Raw genomic sequence first — 14644 nt, forward strand, 5'->3', positions numbered from 1 at the left:
TATTTTTTCATGTTTTCTAATTTTTTTTATCCTAACAAATATTTTTTATATTTTAATATTATATAATAATATAAAAAAAATAATATTAAACTTACTTTTAAAAATAAATATACATTTATAAATATATAATTCTTATTTTGTACTTGAATATTAATTTAACTTTTTTTTTTCTCATCCTTTTCCTATTTTATCTCTCAAATTTCTTTCTCCCTTTTCCTTGTTATCTTATTTTTTTATTTCTATTGTTATTAGCATTGTAGCATATTTCTATTTTTTAAATTAATTAATTAATTTTTTAACAATTAGTTTCTTTAAATATGTGGTTTTTTATAATATATTAACCCAGACTTACATAAATAATAAATAAAAGAGTAAGCTAATTAAAAAATAATTTTAAAATAATTTTATTTCTTTTAAGAGTTAATTCTTTCTAAAACTAAATGCACTTTTGTTATTTAAACATATTGATAATTTTTTTTCAATTTTATCTTCAAGATGAAGCACATTAGATTGTTTGAAATGCCAACCAAAACATAATGATGTGATTAATCTGAAAAACAATCTCATAATCAATATAAATCACAAAAATCTAAAATCAAACAAAATAGAATAACTTGACAATAAAAAACATTTAATCTATAAATCAATTACAATAAATCTAATTAAATTATAAATATTCGCATTGATTAAAAATTACACTATGAATAAAAAACTATCATAAATACACCCCAAATCTTAAAAAATAAAAATGATAAAAATTCTTGACACTTATAATTCCAATTATGTATCCATATATTTCCAATCACAATGCTAGTATATTATAGGGAATTTCAACTTATAAAACCAATTGTCACTTAAATCACAAATCTTTCACATGAATAAAAAAATCAGCCCTTTTCTAATGGTATACTGAAAATCACAATTAAATAAGTACTAATAAAATATAATGTTGTACAGTTTTTAGATAAAAAAAAATAAATGAGAATGAGATGGACCTTTTATAGTGTGATAATATTATTCATTTATTAAAAAATCACACTATTTAATTTTTTCTGCAAAGAAAACAATGAGAACAAAACATTAAACGAAATAATTATAAAAAAGGACAAAAGGTAGACTTTATCCTATTATGCCTCGAGGACAAAGAATCATTGAAGGATGAATTTATGTAATATGCTAATAAAATATAATGTTGTACAGTTTGTATATAAAAAATTAAATGAGAATGGGACGGACCTTTTCCAGCGTGATAATTTATAAAAATCACATTATTTAATATTTTCTACAATGAAAACAATGAGAACAAAACATTAAACGAATAATTATAAAAAAAACAAAACGTAGACTTTACCATATTGTGCCTCGAGGATAAAGAATCATTGAAGATGAATTTAGGTAATATGCATAAAATAGGCCAATTTCAAATCAAGTATCATAGAAGACGCAATCTTTCATCCCCGTGACTAATTAATTGTGCTTATGTCATCACAAGTGGCAGTATACAATGTCAATTTTATATTATATATATATATATATATATATATATATATATATATATCCCCAACTTGTCCTGTCAATTGTATCACATGTGATGTACAAGTTATTGGGATGGTATGTTGTTAGGTTGGAATGTTTATAATAATTTTGGTTGGAGATGCTATGAATTTGTGTCGTAGTTTGTATCTAAATATAGATTAATAAAATATATTATTATGGTAGATTAAGCTAGATTAAAGAGTATGATGGGTTAAGATTGAATAAGAGGGAAAGGTTGTTAATAGGATAAGGAAAGGGATTAAGATAAGGGGTGAAGTTAAGGAATATAATAGTATATTTTTATGTTGGAGTCATATTTTTATGTGTTATTTTTAAATAGTTCAAGTGGGAAAGTGGCTTTTTGAGTATCATTTGTTAAAAATGGATTATACATACAATGTTTGAGTATAGCCCAAAAAGGAGTATTCTATCATTCATTCTAATAAATATACTTGTCATACTTATTCTAGGAGGTGGGGTATAAGTTATTAAGTAATTGAAATCTTGTAAACTAAATAGTTGGGGGTTCAAGGTGAATCCATGTGAGCATTGTGAACAATTCTCGTTAAATTGCCTTAGGGAAGGTTGGAACCCTAGAAGGAGAATTATCTGGGTTAGAATTCTCTTTATTTAAGTCTTGAAGGGTATATCAAGACTCCACGAGATTAGTAGCGTTATAAAAAAAAGTGGGAAAACCTAGAAACTATGATGCAAAGAAGGAAGTTCAATTCCTTGGGTTTTGCATATTGAAAGTAATAAGAGATTCTTGGTTTGAAACTAGTACTAACCCTAAGACGCTTTCTCCTTAGTGCTCAAATAAATTCATAACTTTAACCCCTGGTAACTTACTATTGAAAATATAGTTCAGTAAAATGTCTAAAATTATAACTAATTAATACTTTATTAAGCATAAATACAATATTACATTCTCTCATTACTAATGTGTATATAAATAGTTAATATGTCATATATAAATTTATATGTTTAATTGGATTATCGTGTATATACATAGTTAATATGTTATATATAAATTTGTATAGTTAATATGTTATATATAAATTTGTAGGTTTAATTGTATTATCATTTTCTACCATAAAATGATAGAAGACTACCATTTTCTAGTTAAACAAGGGAAGCTGCGAGGCAGCGAGTCCCTGCATGAAGTTAACATTTAAGGTCTAGGGCTAAAGATCTACTAGTTCTGCCAATCCTGTATAGTGAGTCCCTCCGAAGCCTAAGTAAAGGTACAGGGCTCTCAGCCAGCCAGGAAGACAAAACAAGTAAAGCCTGGACCAAGTTAAATACAGATTACAAAATTCAAAAGTTGGCGTATGCATCTGCAATTGATCGGTAAACTGACAGTTAGGAAGAAGCATGCTGCTATTCTCAACCTTGATCACAGCGTTTGCACTCCCCTTTATGTTCAGTACTGCTGTGTCCTGATGCAACCTGTGTTGAGCTGTTTGTATCAAGGGCATACCTTTATGTTCAGTACTGCTGTCTCCTGATGCAATTTGTGTTGAACTGGGTTCCAATAAGCTTTTTTGCAAAGCTTGATGCATTTACACTACTGGGCTCAAGGAACAGATGCAAGTGTAACAAGGGTACTTTTCAGAAAACATATAGAAATATTTCTTCTTCTTCAATAAATGTCAAGGCTGATCGGTGTTTTGATAAGACGTGTAAGTAGAGACTGCGTCAACTTCTTCTGAAACTCAGACAACAGGCAATGATTGTTGCAACATCTATTGAAGTTTTGGGCTTGCACCAGTTTTAGTAATACATAAATCGAGGGCTGTCGAATAATATAAAATGCACCAGTTATTTCAAAACAATGCACCAGTTTATGTTGCTAGCCCAAAATCACACAACTGCAATAGAAATAGTCACATGAGCAAGTTTCAGTAATACATAAATCGAGGGCTGTCGAATAATATAATATGCACCAGTTATTTCAAAACAATGCACCAGTTTATGTTGCTAGCCCAAAATCACACAACAACAATATAAATAGTCACATGAGCACTATATACCAAATATCTGAACATTATTGAATAACTAACTTGCAGAGAATCATCATCAATTCAAGATACACCAGTTTATGTTGCTAGCCCAAAATCACACAACTGCAATAGAAATAGTCACATGAGCACTATATACCAAAGATCTGAACATTATTGAATAACTAACTTGCAGAGAATCATCATCAATTCAAGACATGAGTAACATGAAAACCGTCGTGAAGCTTACATTTGACCTTGAAAATAAGCATTTCTTATGACAGACTGTAACATGTGAAGAATACAAGACAAGCACAAATGCTAACAATTAGGACATTAGTCCGGCATCCGAGCAGAGACGATAGAAGCATAAAAAATGCGAGTTGCACCACCATGGCAGACCCAAATGCATATTTGAAGCATCCGTCGTACACCTGTAACAGAGAAGGAAGTAGGGAAATAAGACAATGCGTAAAATAATGCAAAAGAGATGTTATTGTTTTTTTGGTTTCTTTTTTCTTTGTCTTTCGACTTTTACGATGTCAATAATCAGAAGAGCCATGAGAACAAGTGCTAAGAGAAACAATGCTGTGAGTTGAGTAAGTTGGCTTATGCTAATGGATTCCATGTTATGTGAAGCGGGGAGATGTATGTGAATATCCAGGTGCAGAAGAGGCCAATTTATAAAAAAGTTCAATGTGTTTATAAGCTAGTTTTAAGTGTGAATGGAGCTAAAATACTTGAAGCTCGGATGGAGCAGGGCAGTATTTAATGGTCGGCATAAAACGAAAAGCTTACGTTAAGTGAGCAGTCGGTGCAATTAAGTGATCGATATGACATGGGGAGCAAATGGCATATGGAATGATGTATGTGGCGGCAGAAGTAAATGTGAAATTAGGTGATGTATCTGACATCGGGCAATCTTGGTGGTAGATTGGGTCCAAGCTATTCTAATAAACAATTGGCTAGACAGGAGATCTATGTCAATATCTAGGTGCAGAAATAAGTACATATACGGATTGATTTGGAATGGAGCTGAAATACTTGAAGATCAGATTGGAGCAGGCCAGTATTTAATGATGGGCATAAAACGAAAACCTTACGTTAAGTGAGCGATCGGTGCAATGAGGTGATCGATCTGACATGGGGAGCAAATGGCATATGGAATGATGGATGTGGCGGCAGTAGTAAATGTGAAATTAGGTGGCTGTGGCCAGTGTGCCCACAAGAAGAGCATCTTAACCAGCCAAATTTCTTGAAGATAGCCCCTTTGAGCCTGTTGCGGTAGATTAAATATGCTACTGTTATAGAAGACAGTAAGGCAAAACATATGCCACAACTGTCTGAGACATTGTTATCATACAATTGAGTCGTACTTGAATGTTGACTCTCACCATAGAAAGTCTGTCAGGAAGTCTCTCTGTTTTGATCTTCATTTCTCAAGGGACCTTGCTATTGGTTTCGGTGTATATCTCTTATAGACTGCACAATGTTTATCCATTCATCAGTGATCACGTTGACATATAGACATTGTTCCTCTGCGACCTAGTAGGATTCTCTAAGATCTGCAAGGCATTGTTGAGCATTCTCTTTTTTATCTAGTGACAAGACACCATGGTTGAGAATTCACTGTTTAGTTTCAAGTCTAGGACACATAGTTGGAAGGCTCATATATTTGCATAAAATACAGAGTAGTGATCTGTTATCCAGTGATCATAGAATACTTGATTCGACATTGATTTGCCCTGCCCTTCTCAGAAGCAGCTTTAGGAGTTTGCCTTCGTCTTTGTGTGCCATTGCCATGTATAGCTTCGATCTCAGCACCTTTGTGTTCATTACAAAGGAAGGGTGGTCTATAGCTTATGCAATATATATGTAGTATTTGACGTATAGGTGAACACTGAATGTGGAACCATAATAGACAATGATTAACAGGTGAGGCTAGGTTTATGTTACCCTATTACCATTGACCTGTTGCTAGTAGTGATTTACGTATGAGAGTTGTGATCGAATACAGGAAACCCAGGAATATGCAACAACAACAATGGTCTAAGCAATGGGAATAGCACTAATCTAATGCTTATCTGACTAATCAAGTATGGATATCACATTACTCACCACTCTTTATCCTGAATCAATAGAGATCATAGGTAAGACGTATGGGTATAGAAGCTGTGTTTGAATCAACCAAGCTCGTGTATGTGCCTTATTTGCATGATATCACAACCTCTAAGCTCATATTGATGAGTAACAAGCCAATGTGTTTCATAGCTCAATGGGTACAGGTATGTCTAACACTCACTATGCTTATCTCCATAATGGAGCTGAATACCAACCTTATAAAGCTCTAAGCTAATATGGAAACATAGAATGTATCTATACAACAGCATATAGGATATAGACCTTTAATGCGTACCCGAAAAAGTGCACAACATGCATGTGTGCATCCTATGTTGTACAAAGGCCTAGGGTTACACAGACAGTAGGCAAAATAAGACGTTGTTGCAACCTGAAACATGTATGTTTTAATGGCCAGAGGTCTGTTTCACAACTTTTTAAACGTTGCCTTAGCTTCTATAAATGAAATGGGAATAGCTTCTTTCAATGGAATGAGAAGTGACTCAGTCAATTAGGCCTTTAATGCATACCTGACAAATTGTACAGAAGCTCGTGTGCATCGTACGTTAAGCAGAGGATAGGGTTGAATCCATGTGGAGAGACAGTTGCAACTTCAGCTCATGTTTATTGGCAAGCAATATTTCAATAGTTCCAAGTCTATTGAGCCATAAATAAATTGGAGCAATACTTCCAAGTCTATTGAACCTATATTAAAGAAATTAAAGCAATATATGGGCACTGTTGAATCGAAACAGTATCCAACCATAAACATATAACATATATTATCCCGCGTATTAATAACTGAATAACCTGGTAAATAAGCCTGGTCATGTTTATTCACTCAGCTAAACGACATTGAAGGGAGGTGGTATATTGGAAAGCAATTTAAATTCAAATCTTGCAATGGGTGTATCACCTGCAGCAATATTGAATGTTGGATAGCTGTAAGCATAGATACATAGATATGAGTAATTAAGGTTGTTAATTAGTTATGGTAAGATAGAGGACCATACTTTAACAGGTCGCCTGAATTCATCATAAATCTTTGTTGGCGGAGTTTGCACTGACCAAACCCCATATAACTGATGCATCGAAGAACACATGATCATTGGGACATGTCCATGGGCTACTTGCAGACAAAAGATCTGTTTGGCATATATTTTTCACCGATCCCAACATCCACCATGCAACTCCCAGGTTGACTGTTCCAGCCACTACTGTGCCAATAAACTGCATTGCACACACAATATCAATAAACAGAACAAAACAAATGTGCACCGCCGTATCATGCTAAAAACATTCTGCAAATAATTTAAATATAGCAAATTCATTCTGATTTTCTCAAAAATTTGAATACCTGGTACTAAACTAAGAATTGTAATATGTATCTATAATATGTCTGGGAAGTTTCATAATTCACAGAGAGAGATTTGAAGCTAAGCAAAAACAATGCTTTTATCAGTTCACCAAATTGCTCAAGAACTAAAACCTAAACAAGTATAGGTTTTAGCACTGTAGTTTATACTTGTTTAAACCTGTAGTTTAGACCAGTATAAACTACAGTGCTAAGACCTAACATCAGTTCTTTTGACACAAAAAGAATAAACTCCTCAAAAAAAGCCAAAACCTAACACCAGTTCTTTTGACACAGGAAGAATCAGCTCCTCAAAAAAATTAAACTTTTCTTCCAGTTATCTGATAAATAAAAATCTAACTTTTCTTCCAGTTATCTTAATGGCCGAGCTTGAAGTCTGACAAGAAAGAAACTGCCTGGCTCATGCTCATATAACCATAGACCTTGAAGCAAACATTGGCAATAGGCTTCCCAGGAAGGATATATCCCATTAGGTATTCGGTGATAATGTTCAGGCCTAGTGTCTGTGCCAAAACAAAATAAGAAGATGAAGTATAACCAGAACATATGAATGAATATATATATATATATATATATATATATATATATATATAATTCCTTCTACAAAATAATCAATAAAATCAATGTGCTTACCTGATTAGTAGTAGCGGTGATGATACTTATGGGAAGAGTGAAAAATGAAGCGAGAGCACAGGCAAAAAGTAACCCCCACCATGGTAATTGTACCTCTTTCTTGTAAACCTCGCAGAGTGCAAAGGCAACAGCAAGAGTCCCAAACAAGAGAGTGTAGAACCACCATTGTGGGATGTCAGGGTATTTGCGCATCAATTTAGTATGGATATCAGGCCGATTGTTTTTGGATGCTGCTACAGCACGCTGCCATATTTCCCTGCACCATAACAACGCATGTCATTTAAACTAACATCCATAATTGATGATCTTGCAAGAAAGCAGTAATGGAAGTCAAGTCAATACAAAAATCAGAACTTACTTCCCATAGAATAGAGCGACCTGGGTAATTGTAGAAGAAATGGTTGCAAATCCAAACCCATAAGTCAGAGCAAAAAACAAGCTCATATGTATTTGACCATTCTAATTGTAAGCAGCGAGATCCAACTCAAATTTATTGTTCCCAATCTGTGAAATATTATAGTTTTGACCTTGGGCTGTGAACAAATCGGAGCTGAAAATAGGAAAAGCCTTTGCATTGTACATGTTAGTGCCCCAATAAGCAAGAGGGACTGCAAAGTATACTACAAAGACATAACCAACCATGACATTCATAATGGCAAAGAATGGAGAAATAAGAGGACTGAACAAGAAGGCTGCGATGGTGCTCCAATTGAAACCAAAGGCACCTAGTCCGAGGCCATTCATGCCGGAGCCAAGCTGCTCTGCTGTGACAGAGTGAGGCCAAATCCAGCACACCCACGATACACTGGTCAGGGTTGAGAATAGATAACCAGGGAATACATAGTAGCAAAAGCTGCAGGTCATGGCAATGAAGAAGAAGGTGTTACGAGACATCCCCTTTCCATGGTCTTTCTCATGCAGTACCCTGCATGTCAAACACAGAACCTTCTCCATTACCAATTCTCACAGTATAATTAAATGAAAAGTAACTCAATAAGTGGACTGGCTAAATTTTTTTTCAGAAATTCGTAAGAACTATTTTTCTGAATTTCACAACGAAAAATTATTAAATTTAACCACTTATCAAGTAGTAGATCCATTAACACCACTATGATTTACTTAAAACATTCCCAAGAAATATTGACATTTTTATTATACCGGAACAGGGTCACCTGGACCAGTGTGCTTGGCCACCACATGTGTGCAGGTTCTACAACATACTTACGGAGCAGTCCAGCCCATAGCTGCAGGTCATGGCAATGAAGAAGAAGGTGTTACGAGACATCCCCTTTCCATGGTCTTTCTCATGCAGTACCCTGCATGTCAAACACAGAACCTTCTCCATTACCAATTCTCACAGTATAATTAAATGAAAAGTAACTCAATAAGTGGACTGGCTAAATTTTTTTCAGAATTTCGTAAGAACTATTTTTTCTGAATTTCAAAACGAAAAATTATTAAATTTAACCACTTATCAAGTAGTAGATCCATGAACACCACTATGATTTACTTAAAACATTCCCAAGAAATATTGACATTTTTATTATACCGGAACAGGGTCACCTGGACCAGTGTGCTTGGCCACCACATGTGTGCAGGTTCTACAACATACTTACAGAGCAGTCCAACCCATCCATATCCTCATCAGTCCAGCCCATCCATATCCTCATCTTGCAAAAAGAATGTTGGAAGATGCAACCATACCATGTAGCTCAGAGCCAATCTAGAGATCTAAATTCTTTAAATTCCATAGATGTGTGTTCAATGCACAACGACAACTAGAGGTGAAAAGAATACACAGCCAAAAAGACACGAAAGAGTGAAGACTATTGAAGACAGTTGCCAATTCAACAAATTAATGATTATGTGAAAAGGTTAATAGAAAGAACCACTCCGAAGAACAATCCCTTAGAGCCACAACTGGAAAAGGTCATCCACAAGCCTATTGTGCCAACTCAGGAGATGTTGCAACATCTATTGAAATTTTGGGTTCAGCCCAGCCTTCTTTCTTTTCATTCCAACAGAAAATAAATGCCCAAAAGAAGAATAACTACAGGTATAACAGTACCATGAAGATGGTAATCCGAACCATCAAAACACTCATCAGAGTTGTTTATTTTCAGCCCAACAGAAACTAAAATGCCCAAAAGAAGAGTTCTTATGTTCAAATAATAATAAAGACAGATATAACAATACCATGAAGATGGTATTCCAAGCTTCCACCAGGTATGAACTCGTAGACCAGAGAAAGGCCTAGGCGATCAATGCAGTAACCTAACAAAGGAACCACATGACGATTCTTCAAACTGCCAGCAATGTGAAGCTCTCTGCAGAATGCCTTGTCTGATTCGTTATCATCACACTCCAGCCTTTTTCACAGCAATCAGTTTCCCAAACCTCAGACTGCCTCTGTAAACGCAGCTATGAGCTACCCTCCCCAGCACTGGCCATTCTGCTCATCAAGGTTGGTAGGCCCGACATTCAGTGCCTTGAGTTCAAACCGTCCAGAAACTAATAAATAAGAAACTAAAAATATTTTCTACATTATTACAGAGTAAATTACCTGGCAGGTCTACAATATATGAATAAGTTGCAGAGACATGGAATCCACTGCCAAATGTCGGAATGAACCAAGCCGAGGTTAAGGAGGGAAAAAGTAGGAATGAACCAAGCGGAGGTTAAGGAGGGCAAAGTTTTGATAAATGGACTGATGAGAGACATGGCGCTCATGGTAGGTCCCACATAGCGTTTTGTGTAGGATGATTTCTATGTTATGTCGACAATGGTTACATACAAATAAAATGATGGTTAACAGTAATATATAGAATTTGCATGTGCTACGCGTGTCCTACTGCTTCACCACCAGAGGTGTAACGAAAGAACAAGTGCCTTCACAGAAACTCAGCTGCCAAACACACAGCTTTTCACAAAGGATGGACTGGGAGTAGCCCTGACCGTGTCTCATGTCTGACCACGTCTCACCAGCCCAGTAAACCCTGCGCTGCAGGAGGGAGTTATAAGCTTAGGTCTGTGCTGCGATAAATCGATTGTATTGACATTTGATAGCTATTTATAAACAGTTTGAAAACTGAGATGAACGTACCTCAAGAGGCAAGAACTGCAGTTAGAACGCTGGATGTGATCTCTCCCATATCCCGAATCAATCGATAAAGGGTCAATCTGTGATCTCTATCTGCGCCTGGATATGCTGTAAGTGATGGTGGTGAATCTGGAGCCGTACAAAGGGAAGTAGCGGGCTATGGGACCAGGGCAACCAGATCTGTTACTTGAACAAAGCATTAATTTAGCTCGCATCAACAGATAGTCGGATTTCAAGCGCTTCACCAGCCTTACGAGGAGCAAGCCCAACACTAGCGTGATGAGGAGCCAGCCCAACCCTGCTTGACGAGGAGCCATAACCAGCTAAAGTACCTCTCCTTGGTTAAAGAGTATCGCTAACGCTCGAATAGCTTTATGAATAGTCTAGACCAGCATCTCTTAATTCGGCTCCGGTCTCAGTTAATTCGGCTCCTGAACGAAGCGAGGCCAGCGAAATGCCCTGAATCATCCTGTTCACTGGATTTAATTTTCGCCACTTACCTGAATGTCGGACTTGGTAAGGCCCGGAACGTCGGCGTAGAACACATACTCCTTGGGCGTTTCTTTGATGTCCACCGCTGCAGGTTCCACGCCCTTGTTCTCCTCATGGTGATGGTCATATAACCACTCGGATGGAATTTTGATCCGCTCCAGCTCTTCCGGGAAGTGCAACAGAGGGCTCATGGCCAGAGCATGATCCAGGTAACTCTTCATCGCTCAAATCTCAATCTACCTAGCTGCCATAGCTGCCATTAAAGCTTCTACAAAAGCTTACACCCTGCAACCAAAGAATGTTAAACCCTACGAACAAGAATGCAAAGCAGTGTATAATAGACTTAGAGGCAGTTACAGCAGCGTGCAACCCTACGAACAAGAATGCAAAGCGGTGTATAATAGACTTACCCAATGGAAAAAATAGAATGGATTACAGGCAGTTACAGCAGCGTGCAGACATCGACAAAGCAAATTCAATTGAAGGCGCCTCCTGGCACTCCGCCATGCACGAAGAGCACGGACAGCAGAACACCTGCCATGCACGAAGAGCACGGACAGCAGAACACCTGCCTGCCAATCATGAGCCTGAATCGTTTCGACGCACTTGAGGTCCGAGACTCGCCATACCTTCACAGTCATATCTGAGGAGCCTGAATACAAGAAACCATTGGTGTAAGCCAGACATCATATCATGCCGACATGCTTCGGGGACTTAGGGTTTGTCGACTTAGGGTTTTCAGTACCGCCTGACCAACATCCAAAAACGTCGCGCTTCGGCTTCATCCAGCTATGTATGTAATCCAGCAACGTGAGTATTGTGGCTATTCGCTTGTGGCCATCCCCAGAACTCGAACCAGAGCGGCCTCACACGTGGATTTCGTGGTCTGCGTGGGCGCTGAAAAGCTTGTCCTCTGTAACTACTATTGCTCTCACCATTCCGCAGGGCCGAGGAAACAGCACCTAGTACCTCGGAACCACCTTATACTAACAGCTGTTGAACCATGGTGCATCCTGGCATGCACCAGCTGCCAACATGCACAACCTTGTAACAGGGAACCAAACCTTACCAAACCTTAGCATACCCCTGCAGATAATACGAATCGAATTAATGTTAACATTAAAACCAGACCGTTGACGGTTAGCGATAATGCACCAGGCGTAAAACCAATTTAAGCTATGCTCGAGCCTCTTCCGCCTCGGGAAGAGGCCAAATAAGATCGCAAAGTCTCAGGTGGAAATGGAACTTAGGTTATCTGGGCACATCGGCGCACAGGGCATTTGCAAACCTTAGCATAATCACCAAATAACCCCCGGCAGCGACTAAGAACTAATGCTATATCCCACCCAAACGATTACTATAGTCCTTGCCGAATGCCAGATGGCAGGGACTAATAAAACGTCTATGAATTCGACGCGGAAGTCGAACGCATTGCAAATACATTATTTATTGACCAGGAATAGGCGTGAAATTTCCGGGTTATGAATAAGACAAGTTCAAACTTGGTACGAGGAATTAATAATTGATTACGTCCCTATCATTACAACAAATTTGAGCCAAATTGTCCACAAGATATCTTTTCAGCTAAGCCCCAATGTAATAAGTCATGCTTAGCTTCTTTTTTACATTTAATGAGAATAATGTGATATTTAAATAATATTATTTATTTTTCAATCTATGGGATAATATTTCAAGTTACTGAATAAGAGAAGTTTAGGTTTGATTGGAGGAATTAATAATTGATTATATTTTTATTGTTACATTAGTTTAATTTAAATTATGAACTAATATATCACATTTAATAAATGTATATTTATATACATAGTTCTATATATAATATTGTTTATTTATATATATCAAATATACATTATTGTGCATATTACTATATTAATGTATTTAAATGTACATTATTGTGCATTAATGTACTTTAGTCTAAGTACATTAGTGTTATGCACACTAATGTATATTAATTAAAGTACATTGATGTATAGTAATGCATATTAACATACATTAATGCACTAGTAAAAGCACATTAAAAATATTAATGTGGTTGATATAATTAAAGGCTTCATTTGCATCTACCAATGATAAATTTATAGCAATAGAAATAACAAGAGATTAATATCCCCTCCGGTTTATAATCCCTTGGGTTTATATTCCCTTTTGTTTATAATATCAATCTCTTGGGTTTAGTACTAAAACTATAAGGGATATAAAACCAAGGTAATAACATTAATCGAAGGGATAATAAACTTAAGGGATTAAAACACTAAAATCTCATGCAATGATAAACCCTAGGGAATAATATTGATACAAGGGTTTAATACTTTTATATTCCCTTGTGCTTATCATATCTAAAACCACAAGGGACTATACTAAAACCACAAGGGACTATAAACTCAAGGTAATAATATTAACCCAAGGGATAATAAATGCAAGGATTCAAATACTAAAAACCCAAAATATTATAAACCAAAGAAAATAATATTGATACAATGGATTAATACTAAAAATACTAAGACTTATAATCTTTTAGTTTTTTACTATTAATTCATTGGGGAAATATGATCTACGACAAATGTGTTTTGCCTAGGAGTTTTTTGCAAGTATTAGTTTTAATAAGAGGCTATGCATGTGTTGCATTGTTTTTTCTCATATGTTGACAAATTTTGAAAATAGGACATTTTTTGAAATCTTGTGGACTTCACTGCAAAGTTAAGCAAATTGCCAAAGAAATAAGGTTTTGAATCTTTTTTATTGGTGTCTATTATACCTTATCCCTTCGAGGTCTTTGATTAATAGCCAATTAGTTTGTCAATTTCCATCATTATGTTATAATATGAAGGATGCTATTAAAGAGATGCATTTATAATACTAGTTTTTTTAGTTGTTTCAATTTCACAAATTGATTTATATTTGACAATAGTATATACTATTTACAGTGTACCATTGTATGAGCATCTTATATGTGGTTTTTATGTTTTCCTTATAGTAAAAAAATCGTATCAATGGTGACGATTTGAATTGAAGGAGCAAAGTCGGTTTGATTAATTAATAATTAAATATTAATAATAATCATTAATAATTAATAATAATAATAATAATTAGTAATAAATAATTATTATTTTTTATTATTATGCGTGGCTAAGATTGTCTCAATATGAAAATTAGTCATGTTTATTTTAGGTTTTATAATATTTATCCTAAGTTTTATATAACTTGGGTTTATAATATTAATCACTTGGGTTTATAATCCCTAAGATTTTAAGTATTAATCCCTTGTGTTTATTATTCCATTAATTTTATAATATCAATCCCTTCGATTTATTAATCTAGGGGCTCATATTCCAAAGGTATAACATTATTCATAAGATTTATAATATTAATCCT

General features: G+C 35.6%; 1 protein-coding gene and 1 pseudogene across 1 annotated transcript; both read right to left on the reverse strand.

The window, feature by feature from the left end:
- Window positions 1–6689: 6689 nt before the first annotated feature.
- LOC149242224 (oligopeptide transporter 4-like) lies at window positions 6690–11079 on the reverse strand (annotated as a pseudogene).
- Window positions 11080–11229: 150 nt separating this feature from the next.
- Window positions 11230–11737, reverse strand: LOC149242225 (17.4 kDa class III heat shock protein-like). The gene is made up of 2 exons (XM_089367654.1): window positions 11665–11737; window positions 11230–11490 (listed from the first exon to the last, which is right to left on the reverse strand). The coding sequence occupies exon 2, from the start codon at window positions 11473–11475 to the stop codon at window positions 11245–11247; it is 231 nt and encodes a 76-aa protein (XP_089223780.1). The 5' UTR covers window positions 11476–11490; window positions 11665–11737; the 3' UTR covers window positions 11230–11244.
- Window positions 11738–14644: the final 2907 nt, after the last annotated feature.

This window comes from Pinus tabuliformis, chromosome 8 (genome assembly GCF_031772625.1).
Source record: "Pinus tabuliformis cultivar Carrire ecotype Pingquan chromosome 8, CPIR1, whole genome shotgun sequence".
NCBI classification, from domain to species: Eukaryota; Viridiplantae; Streptophyta; class Pinopsida; order Pinales; family Pinaceae; genus Pinus; species Pinus tabuliformis.